Genomic DNA, 26,682 nt, shown 5'->3' with positions numbered 1-26,682 from the left:
AGAAACTAGCTATTTGTATCAAGACAACTGCACTACCTCAAACTCAATGTATATCTTATATAGTCTTTAATGTATAAATAAATAAATGTATATTTCAATCATATTGGCAGATGATAGCAAGCACTAAATAAATAATTTGACTTATTTCAAAGTAATTTTAAAAATGTATTTGCAGTTCTAGGTAGATCTCTAAATCGTAACGAACGAAATTAATTTAGGAATGTATCTAGCTTCGTGTTATGTTTTTGGTGTTTTTTAAACGGTATGTCTAACCTAAAAGTGTTATTGTTTTAATTTTTTTCATTAAAACCTCTTATTGTGATCTAATAAATTATATTAATGCCAATTAAATGGAATCCGACAATTTGCTGAACGATTTCAATAATAGACTAAAAAAGTTAAAAACTGCAGACTCTTCTGAAGTTTATAAAATACTTTGTTATGTTCGCTCTTCGTTTGGGAAAGATTCGTTGGGTGCATGCAAAGGACTTGTAAATGCTCTGAAAAACAACGACGATGCACTTAAAGACATAATAAACTTATTGAAAAAAGTAAACGAGAGGGTTATTGATGTCTCGTTAAGTATCTTGGGTTGTTGTTGCTTCAAAGATTTTGCTACATGTAAAAAGGTAAGCTGTGGTTAAAGTGGAACGATTCGTATTGTTCATGTTTTGGACGGTGTGAAGATTCCTTGTTTTGATTGCTCTCTTGCAGTTGGCCGATCTTGGTGTCATACCACCTCTAGTGACAGTCCTGCGATGTTTAGGACGCGATTGTATACAATGTCGTGTTTGCCGGTTAGTAGGGAACCTGGCAGAAGATTACTCTGTGGCACGGAAGTTACATGACTTGGGAATAGTTCCTGCACTTTTGCCTTTATTGACTTCTGACTCCAAGAAGTCCACAGATACTTTAATGATGTGCATTAGAGCGATTCGGTAAGCTTATTGATTTCAATATGCTTTTATTGGAATAGTTGCTCTTACCTCAGTCAGCAGTACAAAGAAATATTTAAATTTAAGTTACTGTTTCTTTTCAGTTTCATCTCTCAAAGTTTCGTTTCTTTTCTGCAGGTGTGTGTGGAGGGTAAGAGAGAGCCAAGAGGAAATGCTGACAATGGGGACAGTGAAAACAATTGCTGGATTTTTATCCCCTGCAGTACTGGAGAGACAGGATGGTGTGAAGCTCATCAAGTGTGTGTTGAAAGTTATCGTTGTGGTTTTGAATGACAGGCCACAAGCATGTGCAAATCAGGTGCTTGCCTAATTTTATACACTAGCTATATTGGCTGTTTCAGAATAGTATGTAGGGATGTCTCCTTTATCCATCAAAGAATCCTTTTCAGCCATTGTTTACCTTGTCTTATAATGGTTTGTTGATTAAAGCAAGGGTTACTTTTACCTAACTGTTAAAAAAATTTCATATATGAACTGTACTCTAAAAGCTTGTTCTCGATTATCAAAGATCCAATTATCATGTTCCACTAAGCTCTCAGAGTGCCAGCACTGGTGTGCTGACACATGTTTGCAACCTGCACAATGGCAGTAGGATCATGCTACTAACTCGGTGCCTCCCTGTAGATGGATGCAAGTGGACATGGGTTTGAGCACCTGGTGATGCTGGCCAAGCAGAAGAGTCTCCGGGAGCTGGTGTTGCGATGCGTCAAGGCTCTCTGCCTTGTGGCCTCATGCCGACCTTCCATGGGGAATGCTGGCTTCGTCACGCTGATCATCAATGAAGTACCTTTGGGTGAGACTTGCATGCAAGCTGTCTCCTCCATCGTCACCGAGGCTGCATGCATGTGTCTTAACATTTTCCTTCAGCGTACATGTAGTACGGAAATGGGGAAGTCAATTCTAAGTTTCTGACATAATTTCATTGGGATCGACTTCAGTCACTGTAGTATGTATGTTTGGGTGAGTAGTGAGAGTGCAGTAGGATACAGCTTTGCGTAATGTAGCTAACTCTACATTATGACATGTATTTACAAAAAATGTCAAAGAATTTATTTGTTTACCTTTGTGATATACTACTGCATGTCAGCTGCTTCTCATGTTGTTAACTCTTGTAAGACTTTTTAGTTTATTGTGAAACATCTAAAGCAGTAATATGTTCTCTTTCTTTCATTGTGATGTACTATGACTAGCATTAATTGTGTTATTTTCAAGTCTTTGACAGTGAGAAAAATGGGAAACAACTTTATGAATTTTCATCTACAATATTATTTTGTGTATCATATAGGTAGCATATTGTTTATAGATTTTAAAAATTTGGACAATGTAAATAGGTTAATATAAACTTTAATATATTATTAATAAATATTTACTTTATATTAATGTCACAAAATAACAAATTATCAATCAATAATAATGATATAATTTTGTAACTATTTAAAAATAAATCAAATGAAACACATTACCTGTGATCTCTGGTGAACATGTCAAGTCAGATTGTTATCACACATGTGCATCAATATAATATAACTAACACTCATTTGGTAAAATGAATCAATGTGTTGTTGAATACACTTACTCTGAAGTTTAATTCGTGGAGGAGGGGAGAGAGAGAGAGAGAGATATGAAATAACAATTTTTTGGCACTTGGAAACTACAGCCTACTAATGTTGGCATTTCTTGTTACTAGCAGATTTTTCTGTTTGGTAGAAAATAGGTAGAATCATTGAGAGTGTTAAGAACTAGGATTAAAGGTCATTGGATGTGTTTCGTATGCAGCAATTTCAGCATGTATTTGCCTGTAAGGGTAGTGTGCTATACTGACGGAAGCGTATCGTGTCCAGCGGAGAGCGAGTCGACGAAGCAGTGGCTGCTGGCCAGCCTGGGCGCATTCTGCTTCGAGGGCGTGAACCGGGCCAAGGTGCGGCTGGACGGGGGACTGCCCCTGCTGCTGGCGTCGCTGCGGGGGTGCAGCGTCCGGGACGCGGGCACCGCCCTGCACGTGCTGCTGCAGTTCCTGTACGACGACCAGAGCCTGGAGTTGCTGGCGGAGGAGGGCCTGGTGCCGGCGCTGGTCGACAAGCTGGAGGCCTTCACGGAGCTCGAGAGCTCGGGCCACGGCGCCCCCGACCCCGACCCTGACTTCGGCAGCCGGCGCAACAAGAGGAAGAGGGAGGGCCTGTACGGATGTGCCTTCTGGGACGATTTCGAGCAGTTCAGGTACGGCGCACGTTTCTACCGTGACATTTATACTGTCACACTCTCTCTAATAAACATATGGAATTAATTTTGCTTAATTTTGTGTTTTTTTGTCTTTTTTGGGAATTTTTTTTTTATTTCTTTATTTTTTAGTTTTTAGTTTTTCTTCAACAGAAAAAGTTCTTAGCAATGGCGTATGTCCAAAAACTTACATCAAGTCATGCACTCCCATTGCACAAATCTTTCAAAGATAATATATTGAACTAAAACTATACTGCACTTCACTGTAGCCTGTTGTCATTGAATTAAATTATAGCTACATAAATGTGGCACTTATGTTGGGGTTGAATTTGTACATACTTCGTTCTTGTTTGCTAATTTAAATGTAATTTACAAAATTTATGTGTTGTTGCTATTTTATAACAGAAATGTGTGTCAAGAACTGCAAAGAGCGAGAACTTATCCCTATATCTTTAGTGGTTTTTTTAAATTTGGTATTGCATTGCATGACTCGCAGTTTAATTTACAATTGTGTTAATTATTCAAGTTTCTGTAAATGGAGCCATCTAGCAACACATACCTACAGCTCTGCAACTGCTTGTCTCTGCTGGTTTGCTGCAGTGGTTTTCCCATGAAAGACGAAGTCCCCGGGAATGTGAAGTATCGAATGGGTTCAGCGAGTCCAGATGATAGTTACACTCGTGGCAACATTGATGATTTTTGTTGGAGTCCCACAAGTCCTTCCACATCATCTATTTCACCGTGCGCATCCCCTCCGCTGTTGGAAGACAGCTTTCGAAGTGATGATTCATCCTCGCTGGAGTACTCTCCTGTTGTGTCCGACTCTGACAATGAGGAAACACCTAAGGTGAGTTTTTTGTGTACCTGCTTATGTTTTTGATTGATGTGATTACACACTACATTACATGAACTCATCATTGTTTAGTTTGTGAATAACAAGCTGCTTAAGGTTTTACATCAGTTCTCTCTTTTATATCAATTTTTTTTTCTTCATTAAATTTTGAATTTGGTGTCTTTTGGCAACATTCCATGTAGAATTTAGCAGCATTGCTTAATTAAGGTGCAGTTTTTTTTTCCAAATTAAATTACTAAAATATTCCTAGTAAATTTTCTGTGTGTGTTTAGGGGAAGGTAGCAGAGAAGCAGTCACTGCAAGACAAGTGTGGGGTGTACTGTGTGCTCACTCTGCTTGAAAAAATCTGCTGTCTGAAGTCGGCCAGGATAGTGAATCAACGTGCAATTGCAGCATTGTTGGACTACGTATCACGTGTGACAAATCCTAACAAGCGCAGTGTGTGCATTTTAGTGAGGGTCATTGGGTAAGGCATGTAGATTGATATTGTTTCATGTTGTAGACTGAAACGTTACCTCTGAGATTACAGTGGGCACCTAATTACTTTCGGTGCGGAATCTGTAAGTTATCCTTGGAAGCCTTGGTAGTTGAGGGGTCAGATCATTTGCTTCCCACCAAGTCAATTCAGGTTTGATTCCTGACTGTATCAAACCTGGAATTTTTCCCAAGTGGGAAACTTGGCAAATGTTGCAGTGCCCTGTGAGTTTTCTCAGGGTACTCCCATTTAATCCACCCCTTAATTCTGTCATTACTCCATTCTCATCTTATCACCGTTCTTCTTTTCTAGTGACCTAGATTTCAACAAGACATTTAACCCCTAATTCATTCATTCATAAAGAACCTTTGTCTAGAAGATGGTTTTGAATCATAACTATTTAATCACTGTTTATACCTATGCTTTGCATGGTGGGTTATCGTTATCAGAGGAACAGTTTAAAGTTATATTAAATTTGTGCTTCGCGTATGCTTTAACTAAAGTAATAAATAAAAATTAATGTGTTTTGTGCTTGAGGCAAAGTCAACAGGATGAGATGGGAATGTTGCTCCTATTTGTTAGCCATCCTGCTCGAGGGACAGATTTGGTGTTCCAGCTGGCCAGAGGAATGCATGAGGTGGAAAAAGAAAGGGTAGCATGAGGTGGAATAAGAAAGGAGAAGGGTGGGTAAGGAATAGAATGCTTTTTGTGGGGAGATGAGAACACCGTGAGAAAAACCACTGGTTTTCACTTATAATTTCAGACTTTGGGAAAATTCGGCCATGGCCCCACCGATCTCATATTACCCGGCGGGTTCAAGCGATGTGATTATTACACCTCTTAGATCCCTGTATGAATGGCTGCAAAAGTGCTCCTTATCTTGACCTCGCTAGGTAAACTTGATGTCTAGTTGTTGCCAAAACCAAGCTGATCTGTCTGTCTAGTGTCGTAAAAACAAATCTCTGCACAGTCTTGTAACCTAAGCAGTCAATCAGAATAAAAATTTTAACTAACAACAATATTTTTATTTTCTCCATTGCAGTAATTTGGATTCAAATAATTACTTTTCCATCTAAACTGTCCTTGAATACTGTGAGGTGAAGATAAGAGTTTTTAAAACCCATCACTCGGTGTATCAACTAGATATTTGCTTTCAGCGAATTTTGATTTAAAAGAAAATGAGACTGTAATCTGTTTGCTTTGGTTCTAAATAGAATTTCGTACACTTTATCTTCATTTTTATACACTATTAAGAATTATTTAAAGTTAGCAGTATTGGATACTAGTATTTTATGTTGATTTTCTTGTTTTGGTATGTGCAGGAACAGGCAGAACTTTGCACAGCTAATGTCGCAGCAGTTTGTACTGCTGCTGCTGAGTCATCTGGGTGAGTCGGCACACGAGGATTGTGTGCGCTGCTCCAGGAACATAAGCCTGTTCGAACTGCTGCTGCAGAAGTTCAGGAACGTGTCCCAGTCAAATTTTGGTTTTGGCACCATGGAGCATCTGATTTTGCAAGGGGATATGGACGTTAAGCGTGCAGTTGTGATAGCCTTCCCTTTCGTCGCCAGGTGAGAAGGCTTACGTTCAACTGATGGGGCTAGGGGCAGGCAATTTTCACAAAAATACCTTAACGCCCCTCTATATGATATGTGTGCGCAAGTTTTTTTGTTTCGTACTGAAACTGTTACCAGATAACATGAAAGTCAAAAACGATAGCCGGACGTCCGATGACGCCGGTACCAGACGAACCACTGAGTCTTTCCTGATGGCCACCAGGATCGCTTGAGTTAATGGCAGCGAAATGGCGCCATATTTGAATTTTGAAGCGTCCAACACTTGAATTAGTTAACATAAATCTAGGGTAAGCACTATTTACAAATCCAACATACCGCCCACCAAAATGCATATTTTAAACATTTATTGGGCGGGCAACGGGCACAGCTTCACCACAGGCCGCAGAAAGGTGCCTTGTTGGGTCTTCACCTCAGCCACTCTCACGACACCATCTGAGCCAGGAAAAGTCTTCACAATACGGCCTAACTTCCAGCACAGTGGTGGTAGATTCGGATCTTTGATGAGAACCAAGGTGCCAACACTGAGGATGTCTTGGTCAGTTAGGCTCTTGGGTCGTTGCTGCAGCTGTTGTAGATAATCCTGGTGCCAGCGCTTCCAGAATGACTGATGCGCTTGCTGGATGAGTTGCCATCGAGACAAACGATTTAGCTTGAGGTGGGACAAATCTGGTTCGGGCACTAGTGCAGGAGGCCCCAAGACTAGAAAATGACTGGGTGTCAGAGCAGCCATGTCGTTTGGATTATTTGAGAGAGCACACAGAGGCCGTGAGTTGAGAATGGCCTCCACTTGTGTCATGAGAGTGTATAATTCCTCATAAGTGAGTACCTGAGCACCTACACTCTTTATGAGGAGAGACTTCACAGATTTTACACCTGCCTCCCACAGGCCTCCAAAATGTGGTGCTGATGGGGGATTGAAATGCCAGGTAACTTGGTGTTCAACCAGCGACTGAGCAAAGGAGTCATGTGTATCCTTGCTTGACATGAAGGCTCTTAGTCCAGTAAACAAGCGACTGGCACCGACAAAGTTAGTCCCGCAATCGCTGTGAAGGTCAGAGCATCGCCCCCGACGAGACAAGAAACGGCGAAAGGCAGCTATGAAAGCATCTGTCGTCAGATCAGAGGCCAGCTCCAAGTGGATTGCCTTGGTGGCAAAGCATACAAACAGGCACAAGTAGGCATCCTGGATGCGGGCCTTCCGCAGTCGGGACATGGTGATTTTAAAGGGTCCAGCATAGTCGACTCCTGTCTTGAGAAATGGCTTGGCTTGTGTGACACGATCGACTGGAAGATTACCCATGGGTGGGTTTCGAGGCACAGGGCGAACTCGAAAGCATAAAGTACACTTCTTCAGCCGTTGACGAATGAGGCCCCGAGCACCTACAATCCAGAAGTCACGTTGCACAGCAGACTGTAGTATGGTGGGACCACAGTGCATCAGATGGATGTGAAGGTGGTCAATTACAAGGTCTGTTAATCTGTGGTGTTTGGGCAGTAGAATTGGATGTCGTTGGTTGTAAGCCAAGTCTGATAGTTCCAAACGTCCGCCCACCCTGAGAATGCCAGCAGGATCCAAGAAGGGAGACAGCTTGAAGAGTGGACCCCGATATGGTTGGTTAGCTTGCAGAGCTTTGATATCAGATGCGAATGCTGAAGCCTGGGCTAAACGAACCCATACCATCATGGCATCTTTAAGCTCATTAGCATCTGGTGGACTACGGGGGGGAAGTTTCTTGAAGCGCAAACGTTGCACAAAGCGGAGACAATAGGCCGTAATGCGTTTGACCTTGCTTAAAGATGAGAACCTTTCCAGCAGCGTAGTGTCTGCCAGAGGGTTGACACTATGCAAGGTAAAGATCCGTTGTTCCATCACTGTTTCGTCCATGCTGTCCATCAAGCCGGTGAGTTGTGGCCATTCCTCTGGTGGCTTAAACAGCCATGATGGACCGGTCCACCACAGCGAGTGGTCAGCTATCTCACTTGGAAACAAGCCCCTAGAGGCACAATCAGCCGGGTTGCTGTCTGACAACACATGATTCCAGTGCTTTGCTGGGACAAGGTCATGGATTTGGCCGACACGATTTGCAACAAAAGTTTTCCATTTATGAGGTGATCCACGGATCCAGTGGAGGACAACTGTAGAGTCTGTCCAGGCAAATATTTGGTCTAGGTTCACATGAGGTCCATAATTTTGCAAGATTCTATGCATTGTGCGAGCAAGCAGCAAAGCACCACAGAGTTCCAGGCGAGGCAATGACACTCTTTTAATTGGGGCTACCTTTGACCTTCCAACCAGAAGGTATACAGATACTGAGCCATCAGGTGAAGTGGCTCTGAGATAAACAACTGCCGCATAACCTTGCTCCGAACTATCAGAGAATCCATGGATCTCTAGTAAGAGTTCTCTTTGGGTCACTGGGACAAATCTTGAAATAGTGATGCTAGCCAGACTAGGAAGCTCTCGCTGGAACCGCTGCCACGTTGCAAGGATGTCGGCAGGAGGAGGGTCATCCCAATCTATGCATCGAATCCACAAGTGCTGAATGAGGCATTTTGCAAGCAGGACCACAGGTGACAGCCAACCTAGAGGGTCAAATATTCGCGCCAAGTCGGACAGTATGCTCCGCTTCGTAGCTGTCGAGGAAGTAGGTTGAACATTGTAAGCGAATGCATCCACTTCAGATTGCCACTGCAGACCCAATATTTTGACGGTGGGAAGTCCACAAGTGTTGTCCAAGGGGAGAGCCTTGCTGCCCTGCACCAAGTCTTCGGAAAGCCAAGAGAGCAGAGATAAATCATTACTGGCAAATTTTCGCAACTGAAAACCACCAGCCTTGAGGAGGTCAATTAACTCTCTTTGCAATTAGATAGCATCACGTGCATTGGGTGCTCCAGTTACAACATCATCAACATACGTGTCTTTTAGGAGGACTGATGATGCCCGAGGGAATCTATCTTTCTCATCTGCAGCCAGTTGATGGAGTGTGCGGATAGCAAGGTAGGGTGCAGATGACACGCCATAGGTAACAGTGTTGAGCCTGTACTCACAAACTGGATCATCATCAGATGGTCGCCACAGAATTCGTTGACAGTCGCGGAATTCCTCTTGAACTAGAATCTGACGGTACATCTGTCGTATGTCAGCAGTAAATGCAACTGCATGATCTCGAAATGAGAGAAGAACGTCAGCTATGTCTCTCTGCAGTTTGGGTCCCGTAAGTAATTGATCATTCAGAGAAGTTCCTTTGCTGTCCTTGGCCGATGCATCAAAGACCACACGTAACTTTGTTGTACTACTGTCTGGTTTTAAAACTCCGTGATGCGGAATATAAAACGACGGTGTAGTCAACTGGGGTTCCTGAACCATTGACATATGACCCTGGTCAACGTAATCTGACATAAATTCTATATAGGATGCCTTAAATTGAGGGTTTTTGTTCATCTTGCGTTCAAGGTAGTGAAAACGTTTTAGTGCTTGAACACGTGATTCCTCAAAATGAGGTGAAGGCTCCTTGAAAGGTAAGGCCACACTATATCTACCATTCTCATCTCTTCTGCAAGTCTCGAGAAAGATCTGTTCACATCGAATGTCCTCAGAGGAAGGCTTTGGGGGTACAATAACCTCTTCCACCTCCCAAAACTGCCGAACTGCCGAACTGTCGTCAAGTGTTGGTGTAATAGAATGAAGTGATACACCACTGAGCGATACTGCAGATGTTGGTACTCTCCCCATCACTACCCATCCAAAGACAGTGTCAATCGCTACAGGGACCTGGGTACTGAGACTTAGTGTGCGTCCGCTCAGCACATAGGGAAACAGATCTGCCCCAATTAGCACGTCAATAGGCCCAGGCTGTGCATAGTGAGGGTCAGCTAGTTGCAAATGGGAAAGATGATCCCATGAATGAGGGTTCAGTTGTGTTGTAGGCAGTGAGCCAGTGATCTTAGGCAAAATGAAGGCAGTGAGTGACAATCGCGGACCCTCCTGACCAACTGGTTTCACTAAACAGTCAACTACTCCCCTAGCGACATGCACTGGTACCTGGGAAACACCGTAGACTGGCAGAGCTGCCTTTCGACGTATTAAGCCTAGCCTCTTCACACAACCTTCTGTCATGAAGCTGGAGTGGCTGGCAGAGTCCAAGAGTGCTCGAACTGTGTGAGTCCTGCCAGAGCTGACTGGAATTTCTATGAGTGCAGTGGACAGCAAAATCGTAGATGGACTATCTTGATTATGCAGTTCGGATGCAGCCAAATATTGTCCAGGAGATGAAGCACACAACGCATTCACACCATCATGGTCTGGTGACTGTGGTCGCATGTCACTAAAATGAAGTAGTGTGTGATGTCGAGAGTCACAAGACCGACAATGAGAAGACGAAAGGCATGCACTTGCATGATGAGACGTTCGCAAGCAGTTCAAACAGAGGTTTCCTGACCTCACCATCTGATACCTTTCCTTTGGGGATGACTCAAGGAACTTGGGGCACTGGTAGATTTCGTGAGGTCCACTGCATATGACACACTTCACTGACTTGGAAACAGTGTTTCCTGCGAATGACTGATGTTGCACATATCTAGAAGCTGGCTTAGAATAAATAGACGACTTGCTCTTAAAGGTTTTCCCAGACGTCACTAGCTGTGACTCAGCTGCACGGTGATAACCCTCTAAAAATAACAAAAACTCGGTAAGCTTGGGTAACTCTGCTCCCTTGTCATTAATAAACAGCTCCCACTGGTTACGCAAAACCTTATCCAGCTTAGCTTCAATGATATGCAGCAACAGCGGGTCCCATTTTTCAACATTGACATCCAGCACTCGTAATGCCGCAATGTGCTCTGCCAGAAGAGACATCATCTTATTCACTGATGCTGGGGCCTCTAATGACACAGATGGTATTTGCATAATTGCTTCAATGTGCAATGAAACAATCAAGCGCTTGTTACTGTACCTCTTAGACAGTAGTTCCCAAGCAATACTATAGTTCGAATCAGTCAAGGGTAATGCCTGAATTACTGCCAACGCGTCACCAGACAAAGATGACTTTAGGTAAGATAGTCTCTCTACATTGGTGAGATTTCTGTTGTCTACAACTAGAGCCTCAAACAGGTTTGAGAAGCTGAGCCATTCTGTTGGATTACCCTGAAAGTGGGGTAAATCAATAGCTGGCAGACGGGGTGATGACCCAGCTGCACATTGATTACGTGTTTCTTTGTTCCGGTTCTTAGAATCCTGCACTAATGTGTCCCAGATTGCATTAACTTCATAATAAAGATCGTCGAAGTGATTTAGCCTACTTGTATGCCTTGTGTCATCAAAATCAACTTGCTCCTTGCATGCCAATTCATAAGCCAAATGGTCATCTTCAAACCCATTACGAAGCTGAGATAAGTCCCGACAGGTTGCAAAGAATAATGACTGCTTGAAAGTGTCTGTAGTAACCCTTTTGGCCAGATCCGCGGCACGCTGTAATCGGTTTTCGGCACGCTCCAGACGTCGCTCCAGAGCTGAAACACTGTCAGTCATGGTTGTGTTTATTCTACTTAAGTACACTCAGTCAAAAATGGGAGCACCAACTAAAAATTTAAATGTAAACGATTTTTCAGCAAAAAATCGATTCTGAACTGAGCGGTGTTTATAAAATCGATTTTATAACTAAAATCGATTTTAAACCGAGTAGTGTTTAAATAATCGATTTTCAATGTCTGCGAATCGATTTTGTATCGATATGTGTAGTAATGTCGAACAAAGACTTGGCAAAATCTATGTTAACGGTCTACTTAATAATTCAAAGTCATATTTCACCGCCAGTCTTAGAAAACACGCAATCCTATAGCAGACCGGTCATTATCAGTATCTGGTTACCGTGGAAAGATAAGAAATAATAGTGCGGCACGACACAAAAGGCTTCGTCAGCACCAACACCGTCAGTGTGATAAAGGCAATTTTTATCTTCCCTTACGCACTCAGTTCTTATCTTCCCTTACGCACTCAGTTGTTATCTTCCCTTCCACGGGAAGCTAATAGCACATTAAGATGATAACCCGTTCACGTTTTTATGGCGGGGCAACGACGGACAAAGGAGACTCGGTACAATGAACGACGCAAACAAACACTCCGAATCTCTCCACGTAACTAGAACTGAGCCCGATAGCTCAGTAATCGCGGTTAGCGGATTGATCCGGCCCAGAGGACCAAATGTTTCGTACTGAAACTGTTACCAGATAACATGAAAGTCAAAAACGATAGCCGGACGTCCGATGACGCCGGTACCAGACGAACCACTGAGTCTTTCCTGATGGCCACCAGGATCGCTTGAGTTAATGGCAGCGAAATGGCGCCATATTTGAATTTTGAAGCGTCCAACACTTGAATTAGTTAACATAAATCTAGGGTAAGCACTATTTACAAATCCAACATTTTTCTTACTTGTATATGGCGGCCGTCTGCAAGAGAAGCTATTGCCTCACTTGTTCCGGCCTTTCGTGATGCATTTGCTTCTGTACTTAAATTGTAGAGCTTGGTGTGCCGACAGTAGACATGCAACTGAAAGAAACTCACCCAATCATGAAAAACAGACAATGCTACAGTGTTTTAACTCTCAGAAAGTCTCGAAATAATTTCGCACAAAATGTATGGCGCTACTGATGGCGTGCAAACACCATTACCTTCTGTCAGTCTTGTAAATTAGTTTCTTGATTATGCATTTACATATTTAAAGGTGTATGTCCCGTTCCAGGTCATAATTTTATATTTATGTTCCACACAGTTAAATTTGCTGACTTTTTACTGGCTGAACTTTCACAGAATGAAAAAAATATATGTGTGTGTGTGTATAAATATATACACACACATACACACTTACACACACATATATTGTGTACCTACTTTTTGCATTTGGCTGGCAGGGTTGTAATTTTTAACATTTGTGTGCAGTATGTATAACGAGAATGAAATGGAATATAAAAATGCAACTTATTAGGTTTAAGTTTAAAGTCAATTTTACTGGCTGCTATATGATATGGTTTTATGGTTTAATTTCTTTCAAAAAATAAATATTTAATTTTAACTGGCACTTAAAAATCATCAGAACTTTTATGATCTTTAAAGGCTAAATATTATTAAATAAAACACTCTGAAAGAATTTTAAGCCAGACCATGCAGTAGCCATCGGCCCTTATTCATACTGCACAAAAATGCTAAGATTTGAACTTAGCCAGCTAATTATGCAAAAATATGCACAATTAGCCAGCTAATTATGCAAAAATATGCACTGTATATATATATATTTATTTTGTTGGAAGTTCGGCCAATTAAAAATGCTTAAAGTTTAACCGCATTAAATGTAAAATAAAATAATGGCCTCAAACGGGACATACGTACACCTTTAGGTTGAGTATTTATAGTTTAATCCTTTCAATATCTGGGGTAGAGTTCAAAGATATGAGCTGTTTTGGACATCTTCAGGACAAGAGGTTTTTAATATTTTATGTCGTTTTCTCATTCATTACTGTTGTTTTTGTTTGTAATAAGTTTTGAAATTTTTAAAATTGGTATGTGTTTAGTTTTGAAATGTAAATTTTTAAGTCATTGTTGATATCAAGAACAATTAAATCGTGTATAAACGCTCATAAATATTTTTGAGTCTTGTGAGTAGTGTAGAATTTTTATGTTTCATCTTTATCAAAAATGTAACAAATATTTGTGTGAATAGGTTTTTCATAGGAATGGGAAAACCGATTCCCAATTTCATCGATACCTACCGATTCTACTTAAATAATCGAGAATCGAGAATCGATGATAAAAGTCGATTCCCGCATGTAGCAAAAAAAAATCATTTCACAACATTGCAAATCTGTCAGATACAATTATTTAACGACTCTTTGAGTGGGGTTATGACTGACTAGACGCATATATAACAGTCATATTTCCCCAAATAAACAATATCTAAAACTTGGGTCGATGTTATACACAAGTCAAAGTACAAAAATTATTTATAAAAAAAATTATCACTGCGTATTTTAGTAGGGGCCTGTTCTTTTCGCAATCGTGATTAAACGATGATAAACGCGAAATCACCGTAAAATACAGTTTTTATGCGAAATCGCCACAACACAGCGTTTTTACACAAAATTTAGTATTAAAACGCGAAATCGCAATGTTTTTACGGGAAATTTAAATACTGGGTAAAAGCCTCGTCTCGTCACTGGTAAACAAACACCGCAACATGGCCGCCACTGAACATTAATCATAAATGCACTAAAGCAAACAAAAGCTTACACACGCTCAAGTTATAATGTTAAACCCAAAAATATACTGTAAAAATACGCAAAACTACGGCGTTTATTTTCCTTTCCGCTATAATGTTTGGATAGATAAGACAAACACACAAAGTTTTAAAGCCTACGCACACCGCTCGGGGCACTGACGTCAGCTTGGAACAGCGACAACGGATAAATACAAAAGCAAGCAGATGATTGGGCGAACCTTGTTTGGAACAGCCTTACGTGAGTGGCCATACCACGTCAGCCGGGGGCGCTGGCATATAGTGGAACAGCGTCGTAGTATCAAGCAGATGATCGCCGACCTCCGTAGCGTAGTCGGATGCACACCGGCTTATGGTGCGAGGGGTCCTGGGTTAGAGTCCCGGGTAAGGCATGGTTGTACCTTATATATTCTGATATTTGATAACGACTTGAAATTGAGATTCATACTGAATATAATGACCCTTTGGCCATTGGCGAAAGCTGTAGGCCACATAACATATATAAAAAAAAATCAAGAAGATGATTGGGCGAACCAGGTACCAGGCTCTGGAAACTCTTATAGGGGACCTTGGGAACTATCTTTACTTCGTCACCCAGCCGTAATGGGCACCACAAGCATTTTAAATCGTGCCAAAAAGCAGAAAAATGTAAACGAACATTCATTTTCGAATGGTGTGACAATGATTAGTTGGTCAGTGTTTTATAGATTTTGTTGGGTCATTACCACAACGCCGAAATAACAGCGAATGAATTTGTGTGTGTTTCTTAAATGTAACTTAACGCCGAAATACCACAATCAAGTAGAGCACTTTCATTTGCTAGTTCTCTAGTTGTTGCTTAATTTTGTTACTGTTTCATTTCACAAATTTTTTAGTTAATTTGTACCCTTCTCTAAGTTAGGCAAGTTGTATGAACGAAAATAATTTATACTGCTCAAGGAAAGCTTAAAAATTTTTTTTATAGTTTATTCCGTATTAAAAAACAAATTTTAGATTAGTTTGACCCCTTTGACATATGAGCTATTAACTTCTAATGATGTAAACATTTATATGAGTTAATGTTAATAACTTAGTTGTGTACTCAAATTTGATAAATATGAATTTATGATGGTATGCTACATCATATATGTATTGAAAGCTGAAAAAAAAAATTGTTGCAAATAGAATTTGAATTATTTAATATTAAGTTAACTAGGTGAGTATCGAGAATCGAAGGATTTTTTAAGGAATCGATATTCAGGTATCGGAATCGAAAATTTTGGAATCGTCCCATCCCTAGTTTTTTTATTTTTTGTGTCCAGCACATTTAGTTTATGTGTTTACATGTTTAAAGGAACTGTAGATTCTAGTACGTATAGTGTAAAAATTATATGTATTTTCTTATTTTGACACTTCATAGCATTTCTTTTGTGTTTGATCAGCCTGACTTATAATTTAGATCAGTCATATACTTTGGCTCTTATCTGCACCTGAGTGCTGGACCACCAGTGTTTTTGAGCAATATTTTAGTGACTTGTAAATGCAGTGTGACTGTGTGTCTAGCAGTGTGAAGCATGTGCACGAAAAGTTAAAGTGTGTGGTTGGTGAAGGTATGTGCCATTGCAGTGATTCTAAGAAACAGCTGAAAAAGTGGTGAAAAAAAGGAGAAATTAGAAGTCAGATCAGACTAAAAAAATAAAGATGTAAAAAAGAGATTAGCCAAGTGTTGTGCAAGTCTGTGCACAAACATTTAGTTTTCAGTTCAACTGTGCTTTTGTGATTGGTAGTCTTTAAAGAGGTTGCTTTGTAGCAGGCCTTTGTCCCCCGGCTCGCATGTGTAAACGTTGTAAGTATCTCTTTGTGTTGCAGCTATGAGCCAGCATTGCTACAGAAGTTCCTTATCTCACGTCCGGGCCTTAAGCTACTGATGGAAGCTGTTCAGGGCTCAGAAGGTGATGACCTCATTTCTCGTTTTGCTGCTGAAAGTGTCAGCTATCTTGCAATTAGTTTGAATATACCCAAGATCACGGACTACGTTAAGAAATCAAAAAATACCTCAGAAGAAGAAAACAAGGTATTGAATCCATTATTCGAATTTCATTCTTCCTTAATGCATAAAAAATGCTATTTTAATGGCAGTTTTGAGAATTAAAGTTTGTTATGCACTAATTTGTGGTTTTGTGAATTTAAACTTTGTCTCATTTTGTTCATGTGTAATGTCTCAGTATACTCCCATTCCCTTTACGAAATGTATTTAATGGCTGATCCATTTCATAGTTTCATCTGCTTCTCATTAATACTAAGCATATGAAGTGCAGTATTGCGAACAGATTACATGATACTAAGCAATATTAATATGTTTGTAACATATTTGAGGTCAACGTTATATTCAAGATAACCATGCAATAAAAGTTACTTTACACACACAAGCACACACATTCAGAATTGTCAGATTGTCTTGCATCTAGGTTCTCTTAGGTCCTAACTTGTCTTATAATTCAGTTTGGCTAGTATTTGAAAGCATTCTATAATCATTGCCTCACTATCAAAGGTTTTATTAACAAACTAGTGGGTTGTCTTGTAAGATGCCAGTTGAATAAAAAGCAATGAAAATGTTACACTGTAAGTGCATGAAAACAGAATTGCGCTACGGACAGTCACAGTGCTAGGAGGTACAGGTTAGCAAAGAGCAATAAAAATTTTATACCCTACAGCGTTACACGATTATTAAGTCAGTGATGAGCATTTATATAGGATGGGGTCATTTTACAACCAAAATCTCCCTTTTTCAAGACTTTCCTGAATTCTTGTTTTTTCCCCCCTGTTTCAGATCTTAATTTTTTGAAATTAAAGACTAGAAATTGTATTTTTTTTTATTGTAGTTTCTAATTGAAGAATTCATGACAGGAATGAATCATAGCATCGACTCCAACATACCACTTCTTTTAACTTTCTTATTGTTTTGTAAACTGCCTTAATTGGCTGGTCACAGATGGGTGCATTTTCTCGTTTTCTGTGCAGTCACATCTATTGTTTTAATTGGAATGGTTAGTTGTAAATGTCTGTGTTTATTTCCTCAAGCCTGCTGTGTTGGTGCCCGAGAGTGCGCAGCCAGTTGATGACGTGGTGGTGCTAAAGCTGGATGATGGCAGCGAGTTGACGACGAGCAGGAGTTTGCTGGCTTGTCACTCTGACATGTTCAGAACCATGTTTAGTGGCAGCTTTTCCGAGTCTACCCAGAACCACGTACACCTTCCAGGTGAGATTTCTGTCCTCTTGTCAGCAGTTTTATCACTAGACTAGCTGTACCCGGTCAGGCATTGCTGTGGCTCAGTCTGGTTAAATGGAAAAGAAAGATAAGAGAAAGCACTTAATTTTTTTTTTTTTTTTTTGTAATTTGTTCGAAGTAGCTACACATATACAAAGCATCTCTCTCTATCTCTCAATATATGTATGTGCCTCTATAAATCATAATATATTTATATATGAAAATACATATCTCTTTATATATATAAAGATCACACACACTATGTATCTATGATTATATTAATATCTCACTCTTATCTCATCTCCCTATCTATATATCTATACATATATGTTTATCCCTTGCTCTATATCTCTAGGTATCTGTATATCTCCCTCTCTATATATCTCATATCTCTCTGTGTCTATATCTTCACAAAATAGAAGACGAACACACAAATATTAATTTATACATATATTTTTACCTATCATATTTTTATCCATATTTTTAGTTACCTGTCACTAGTGTGACATATGTACATAAAAACACACATGTAATTGAATGCAACATTGTATAAAAATTTCAGAGCAAGCTGTGAAGAACTTTCGTAGATTTAAGATTTTGAACAAACGAACATTTACATTTTTTATTTATGTAGGTATGATGCACTATAGAGTCTGTCTCATGCTTGGATTGCAGTACAGAGTAAATGGCAGTCACTGTTGCCAGATTGACACCACCTGGCTTGTTAACATTAAAAGTCTTATTTTGTATACTATAATTAATATTTATGAGTTGTAATATTATTTTCAAATTTACAATTGCTGATTTTTCTAAGACCATAAAAAAGTGTTTATTGACAGTATAATTATAGTCGTAGTCATTCTGACAGAAAAAAATAATGAGATGTGAAATACCAATTATTTTTTCATAGGAGAAATAATTTGTTGCAGGCAGTCACTATTACCGTATTTACTCGCATAATGTCCGCAGTAATTTGGCTACATTTTTGACAAAGAAAATGGGGTGCGGACATTATGAGGTGAAGTCCGAAAAATTTTTTTTTCCTCAAAATTTTAGGTTTTGTGTAGAGTAAAAAAATTGTTCTCTCATAATCAGTTTACTAGCAGAGCGCTGGTGACTGGCGACCCTCCACAGCGGACGTGAGAAATGTGACAGGTGTCGAGATAATTGGGTGCCGGGGATTAGTGGAAGACGCCACTCATTTTTTTTTCTTCTCTCACTCGCATGTGCGCTCTTATGTTCAGAAGCCGCAGCCAGCCTACACAAATATTTTTTTAATCTTTCATTGAGATGGCCACTGATGGCACAGGGCAAATGTCTAATCTCTGCATTAGCCGGCGCCGGCGAGCCTCCCTCCTTGTCCCTTGCCAGTGTCTGTATAAAAAAAACTGTGCGCATGTACCCCCAACACTTCTCCGCTACCTCCCCTACTTTGTGACGTAGTGTGTTGACGTGTACTGGCTTGTGCTATATATAGCCCATCCAGTTGCAACTCGCGTGACATCGCAGGCAGCTGCGCAGTAGAGTGCGAGTTTCTGAGTCCGGACGGTTTCACCACGCTACAAACCCTCTCAGCGACCGCTCCGGAGAAATGAACAACTCAAGGTCAATGCATTGTTGACAGCGTCGGTAAATTTCCATCCCGTTACTGTGCCTTTCAGGGGTGGCCAAGGTAGCTTTGGTGCGGACTTTATGCGGATTTTCAAAAATTCCATTTCAAGTATTTAAAAAGAAATGTGCGGACATTATGCGATGGCGGACATTATGCGATTAAACACGATAAGAACATGGTATTACATACAAGCATGTGCTATGCTCAAAAGAGCCAAAGTTTTAAATATAAAATTATATAAAAAGTTGTTAACAAAAGCTCAGAAATAAAAATTAATATTAAGATAATGCTCTTGATGAAATACAACAGTAAAATGTATCTCTGAAATTCTCATTACAAATTTTACTTATCAAAATACAATGTAGCAGATTCATTTTAAGAAATATATATTTTTTCATACGAAGTTGTGTCTAAAACTTTTGTACTGTCTGGTGTATATCTGGCAACAGAGCAAGCCGAAACAAGGACAGCACTAGTGGCAGAAATTGTGCATTGAAGAAAGATAGAGAGAGAGAGAGAGAGAGAGAGAGAGAGAGAGAGAGAGAGAGAGTAAATTTCCTGTAAAATGCACACTGAAAACTAAGGATGACACGTACTATAGAATCTGTGAGGAGTACTATCAGCCATTGTATTTAAGGTTTAGGTAGATTTGGAGTGTCACAAAATTTGCAAAGAAATTAACTTCCTCACCATATCCTTTATTATTCAAACTATCATTCATTGCTTGAACTTGGTCATGTAAAGTATTTTTTATGTGTTCTGAAACATCTTATCAAATGTCCCGAACCATGAGCTTCCTTTATACAGCCTGTAAAAGTTTTGGGGGAAAATGAATTTGACTACACTAGAAACATTGATGCTGTTTTTCCCATCCACCCTTATCTTAAGTCTCTGGTTATAATCTTTTACTTAAATGTTCAAACCTACCTATACTTTTCCAGACCATAATCTAATTCAATTAATATTAGTATTGATTAAAATTATCTTGCATAGTGTTTTGTTGACGGGACAAAACAGGTACGTTCTTTCTTGTTGAAATTATTAAATGAACACGGTGCTAAATATTTTAATAGAACCACAAAAAATATCATTTTCAATTTTTTTCTTTCTTCTTACAAAGTAATGCATTGTTATACTTAATTAAACATACATTTTAAATTAAATGTTAGAATTAACACAGTAAAATAATAAATCTGGCAATAATACAGTGATGAAACCTTCGGTTTTGATGTAGGTATATTAACTGTAATGACATAACACATAAGTATATCAAAGTGAACGTACAGAAAGCTGAATACACTAAGTATTTTTCATAGTGATGAATTACATCTTTAGAAACAACATACGTATTTTGCTGCTTATTTACCTTTTTTTTTAGCCCAGTTTCTCTATGGTTGACTTTAAAACAGTTAAATCATGTTGCAGCTTGCAAATAATTTTTTAAATTAGGAAAGTACGTATTGGACTTTATCATATTTTGCTATAGTGAAAGCTATCAGGAGTTTGCTGCACTGAACTCGGACTCGTCATGCCGACGGAGATGTGTACCTAGACGCGCAGGGCTGGCGATGTCGCAGGCGTGTCGAGGCGGTGCGCGGAGACGGTGCTGAGCTCGATGCGGGACGCCGACTGGCTGGACCGCCTGGCCACCTGCGGCGTGGAGGACGGCCTGGAGGTGCTGGAGGCGATGGACCGCTTCCTGATGCCCGGCAGCTGGCACGTGGCGCGGCACCTGGGCCGGCTGCTGTGCCCCGGCAACCTGCTGGCCGTGTTCCGTCGCTCGGCCACGTCTCTGCACGTGCCGCAGTTCCGGCTGCTCGGCAGGCTGGCCGTCCGCTACCTGCTGACCCAGCGCATGCGGCCGTGCCAGCGGAGGGAGGTGTTCCTCGGCGCCGCGCGGCACGGCTGCTCCGCGCAGCTCGCGGAGAGCGTGGCCGCCGCCATCGCGGACAGGGTGTCCTGCCCCTGCATGGTGTTCCCCTCCGTGTCGTTCCTCATCCCGTGTTCCCGCTGTAGCGTGGAGTACCTGCAGGCTCCGTGTCACGTGGTACCTTCTGGAGGTAGTGAATCCACACCGCAGTATGAATGAATTCACAGAACAGCAAAATCCATTTCAATAGTGTTGCCATTGAATGAGACCAGCAGAAGAGTAAAAAATTTAATATTTTGGAAAAAAGGTAAGTCGTTCATTCACTAGTTTCAGGTACAAATGTCATGTAAGTAAAGTTAACCCAAATGAGGTTTATGCCTTTCCAGTACATGATGCTCAAAGGTTTGTGAAAATAGCATATTAATATTTAAACAGTATTCTAAATATAAACTTAAATAATCATGCAACATTGGACACTGATAAAAATTCGTATAGATTTTTGGTTGGTTTAAAAAAGCAAGGATTTCCGTAAACTTTTACATCTACGTGCTGGATTTTCTTTTCACAACTACACATAGTTTTTAATAAATTTTATGGCTTGGTTAGCAAGTATTTATACTGTTGTCAGGGATGTTACAAACACATATATATAATATGTACATATACATAAATTGGTACATACTTACATATACAAATTTTGTTGCATGGATGTATATTTACTTGAGTTTTTTTTTTGTGTGTGTAAGAAAGACATGGAATCAATTTCAATGCTAACAAAAGATTAGTTGATAGCTTCCATGTAATTGAAGACTTCACATTGACTGGTTGACATACCATACAGAATAGCAACTGTTAGATTTATTTATTAAAGCCATTTTTCCTTACAGTTCATATTCTGCACATGCCCTTCCCTAGTGTTGGTTAGTAAATTTAAAAAATTAAAATTTACATGTATGTTCTACATGGATAGAATGGGGTTGACATTCAAAATATGCGGACTGCCCTACCCGAGGAACAGACCTTTCATTCCGGCCAGCCTGAAGAATGCATGAGATGGAGCAGCGACAGAAAGGGAGTATCCCAAGAAAACCCACAGGCTTGTGTAAAATCCGAGTTCGGTTCGGCCAGGAATTGAACCCGGATCGTCTTGGTGTAATAATCACTCGACCAATGTGCCTCTTTACCATGTTAGTTTAGCACAATAGCAAAACTAAACCAAAGATAATTGAATAAGTGTGGTCTCCAAAGCAATGGCACCATTATTAACATCACTTAATTCATATAATGTGTAGTCGAACAGCTTGTAACACATCAGATTGTTTTGACTAAGAGCGATCTAACAGTCACAGTACAGGAAAATTCTTGCAAAATTATGTGTCACTGCAGATACCAATCCAATTATTACTGATACATTTCTTTAATATACAACCAACACAAACCCAATTTAATACTATTTGTAAATAATCGCACGTCTCCTAACATAAAATATTTTTAAAAAGTAAGTCAGTACCTTAAGAGAATTATCCTCTTTTATTGCATAATCGTCGCACCTATGTTTTAGAGCGTAAAAATTTGGATAAAATAACCACTCGCGTAAACATTGCATGATGTAAAATACATTTTTTGTCACCCAACAAAAATCCATATTATAAATGTGTTTTATTGCATAATTTTCACACATTTTATACTAAAATAAAGTTTGAAAAGTAGGGGTGTGGCGTTTATGCGAGACAAAAAAATTTTGTTAAGTAAAGTTATTCATAAAAACAAAACCCATTCACGGAAAGTACGTTTATTTAAAAGCGGAGTATACAAGAGAATGCCGAAAAATTTAAATTATAACTCATGCAACAAAAACCTTTCTTCAACATAAAATAGGAAAACAAAATGTGAACATGAACGTGAACTAATGCATAATTATCGTCTTAGTACACACTTATGGTGCGGGTCATCAAGTGTAGTTAACTCGGCATTAACAGAGAGCGCGCGTTGCATTCAATCGGCGAGATATCGATATTCGACTACGTGTGCGCGCTCTATACGGGAAGGAAAATAACCAAATATGAATGATGCTAACTAGCACTGGCTACATTTATATAAGCAGTACACCGCGGCGACGCAGACGAACAGATAATGGTTATAACTTTTAAAAACGTCTTTAAAAGGAAATTTACACATCAGACTTCATATTTTGGTTAATTAAATAAGTAAGAGGTAATTTCCGAATAAATATTAGATTTATACTTTTAAATACATCATTTTATACGGAAAAGATACCTTCACAAAGCGCTCGGAATCTAATAGGGGGGCCAAAAACATCATGCGACATTTACATGAGAGGTTTTTTTTAATCGAAATTTTGACGCCCTAAAATATAGGTGCAACGATTATGCGATAAAAGAGGGTATGTACATAAGTCTTTACCTGTAATAGCTGGAAACAGAACACTTTAAAAACAGTACGTTACACTAATTAATTATTACTCTGACAGTGGAACGTTTATGAATGGGATTAGCATTATCAGTGGGGCGACTGCCAGCAGGTGCGTTCCAGTGCGTAGTGCATTGCTGACTGGGCTGGGACCTGGGCTTCGAATACTGCCCAGGGCAGTACGATATCAGCAGTAAATTACTGCTTATTTTTAATGCTTTTGTTTTGTGGATTCACCACCTGCAACATCCTCTTTGACTTAACGAGCATGAAAGGAAAAACAGATGTGTTACAAATTAGAGCTGTTTTGAAAGTTGGTAAATGTTTTGATTTAGCGGACAGTATCGATATTATTTGCTTTTAATTCACATTTAATAATTGCTATGCATATGATTATTGTGTCTTACAGTGCTGTTGTTTTGTACATTAGTAGTCTTAAAAGACATCCTGCAGACATTAGTACTTGCCAGTGTGGGTATTCTATGAAAGGCTAATTGGTTTCACTTTTTTCAAATAATGGGTGCTTGTTTTTTATGAACTCCACACCATTGCTTGAAAGGAAATACAACATTTCAAGCTTCAAATATGTATAAATGGAAAGAATTTGGTCATTAAGTGTAAAAATATTCTATAGGAAAACATGTACTATTGTCCATTACCTATAAACTATAAATATTGAACTGAAATTATAATCAGAGTTTATAAAGCATAATATTTATTACAAATCATTTCCATTTTTTAATTGTTTGAATTAGGTTGAATATTATTTAATGAAAAACGTAACAGTTTTTAAAATTAATTCAATCATTTTATGAATGAATTTATTCTTGTCAGAGAAAATTGTTTTTCATGAATATAAGAATATTGTATAGCATGATGTAAAAGTCATGTTTCAAATTAATTAGTTAATTACATGTATATATGATTTTTGTGAATTATTTGTGTTTATAACAAAGAAAATTTCATAGAAGGGTCATGCTGTAGACATTACTCATTAGTAATTTTTTATGGGAAACATATTTGGTGTAAACTCGCTAACAGATTTAAATATTGCTGCCATACAATTGTTATTGAAATGACAAACAGTTGATTCAAAATCCTTCCTTAAAAATGGTCTTAGGCAACAATTTTATGTACTCAGATTCTGCAATGATCTCATCAGAGTTGAATAGTCGTAAAATTTTATATATTACGTATTTCATTCACTCCATTGTACATAGGTATGTCATTATAATTCTTTAATTATTTAAATATTATTAAATTTCAAACAGTCAATAAGTTGACTGAACTAATGTGGAAAGTCAGATTGGCCACCTTTATTTTTCCAACTATAAAATGATGAGGTCCCACAATATTATTGCTACACAGCTCCTATACTTTATGGATGCAATTGATAAAGTATTAATTAATTTCATTATTTACATTATGTATGAACAATGATAAAATGAAATGTTACATTCAACATCTTTTGTCGAAAAGCATAAGCACTACGGGTGGTATTCAGAGATGTTCGGTAAGGTAGCGAATAAGCACTGCCATGTTGGGACACAACCGTAACTTAGAATCTGTCTTAACAGAAACCCAGTAAGGGTACAGAATGGCAACTGCTTTAATAAACGGTGCCCTGCATGAGGCTAAAACAGTTGCGCATTGCGGAACGAGCATGCTACTTTACGTATGTCCACATATTTGTTTATTTACTTTCATATGAGAGTAATGGAAAACATCAAAAATCAGCGTGCCTGGTTTACACGTGATGAATAGTCTTTTTTCTTATTGTTTAGTAAAACAGTTTTTATAACTAAAAAATATTTCACGACATAGAGGATATATAATTTATTATATATACACACACATACTACTTGCATTATGTATATTGTTTGTGTTTTATTTTTATATTTAGTAAATGTGTAAGGCCATAGGCCTACCTTATATCAAATAAACAAACCAACAGACATATTTGTATAGCTATTGCTCAAATAATATTTAATTAATTTACACTGACTCTAATGTTCATAATGTATTTTATGACAAGTTCAAACAAGAAAGTTTCCCCTCGTCTGGTTTTGAACTTGCTACTATTCATATTCTTGTTTCTGTGTACTTTGCACTTTAGGACTCTGCTACAGACACATAACAAAATTCTGGAAGAAACTATGGGTATTCAAGGCTGTTTGATTGTAATTTCCTCAATTACTTTTTAAGTTGTAATTATTTATTATGACCATTAATGTGTACAAACTGTACGTTCCAGGATATTTTTGCTATCGTAAAGTTTTATTTGGCTCATTAATATGCTTGGTATGTCCCTCAATGTTCACGAAGGTAAATATATATATGAGTTAATGGTGCTAGATGCAGGAAATGAAAATTTCCTGAGAATAATAAAATGTGTTAAATCTTGATATCAGAATGTTTTTTGAAACCAAATGATTTTTTTTATACAAAATTAAGCATAATGTGGTTTAAATGTCAATCATGTGTTATAACACTTATAACTAAGGCATGTTCTACAATGGCATGGAAATGGAGACGGATCTCATGGCACATTTCACTATCACGTCTGGTGCTTCCACAATGCTGAAACAAATGGCAACCAATGAGGTTGCATTTAAAGGTTACGAAATATTAATTTAATTAAAAAAATATATATTATGCTTCAAGATCATAGCACAGGCATATATAACGAAAATAAACCTCAAAGAAATAATAGAACACTAGATGTTCTGTAGTTGAAACAATTTTAACATACTTAGTAAATATATTATAAATATTGCTACCACCGCAGCCAAATGCAATAGAATATTGGTACAACGTATCTCAGTATAATGTTTTTTTTGTTTTTTTAATACCTGCCGAAAATCATATATTTTCAATGCAAAATTGTTTCAGTTTAAAGTAACATTATTTTCACTACAAGGAATAAATTCCACTACTAGTGTGGCATTGCTACTCCAAAATTGACTTAAATTGGTAAATAAATTTTCAACTAAATGATTAATGCTATAGAATACACACACAGAAATCAAACATACCACCTAACCTCTAAAAACCTCGAAACAAACAAACGAACGCGCGCACTACCATAATACGCGACGTGGCATTACTAGAGTCAAGATTTTGTGGTGTTATTTTAAGACAAATTTTGGTGTAAAGAAATAAAGATTTCGGTGTTGTA

The 26,682-nt window shown here is 38.8% G+C and overlaps 1 protein-coding gene across 1 annotated transcript; it reads left to right on the top strand.

Moving 5' to 3' along the window:
• Positions 1-25: 25 nt before the first annotated feature.
• LOC134530292 (armadillo repeat-containing protein 5) lies at positions 26-26,682 on the top strand. Its single transcript, XM_063365007.1, has 11 exons — positions 26-629; positions 715-938; positions 1,074-1,254; positions 1,581-1,749; positions 2,798-3,173; positions 3,774-4,020; positions 4,299-4,492; positions 5,824-6,072; positions 16,194-16,398; positions 17,406-17,583; positions 20,782-26,682. The coding sequence occupies exons 1-11, from the start codon at positions 351-353 to the stop codon at positions 21,291-21,293; spliced, it is 2,814 nt and encodes a 937-aa protein (XP_063221077.1). The 5' UTR covers positions 26-350; the 3' UTR covers positions 21,294-26,682.

The sequence above is a fragment of the Bacillus rossius genome, chromosome 3, assembly GCF_032445375.1.
Source record: "Bacillus rossius redtenbacheri isolate Brsri chromosome 3, Brsri_v3, whole genome shotgun sequence".
NCBI classification, from domain to species: domain Eukaryota; kingdom Metazoa; phylum Arthropoda; class Insecta; order Phasmatodea; family Bacillidae; genus Bacillus; species Bacillus rossius.
Note: the sequence above shows the minus strand (reverse complement) of the source record. Positions and strands in the feature narration are given on the sequence as shown.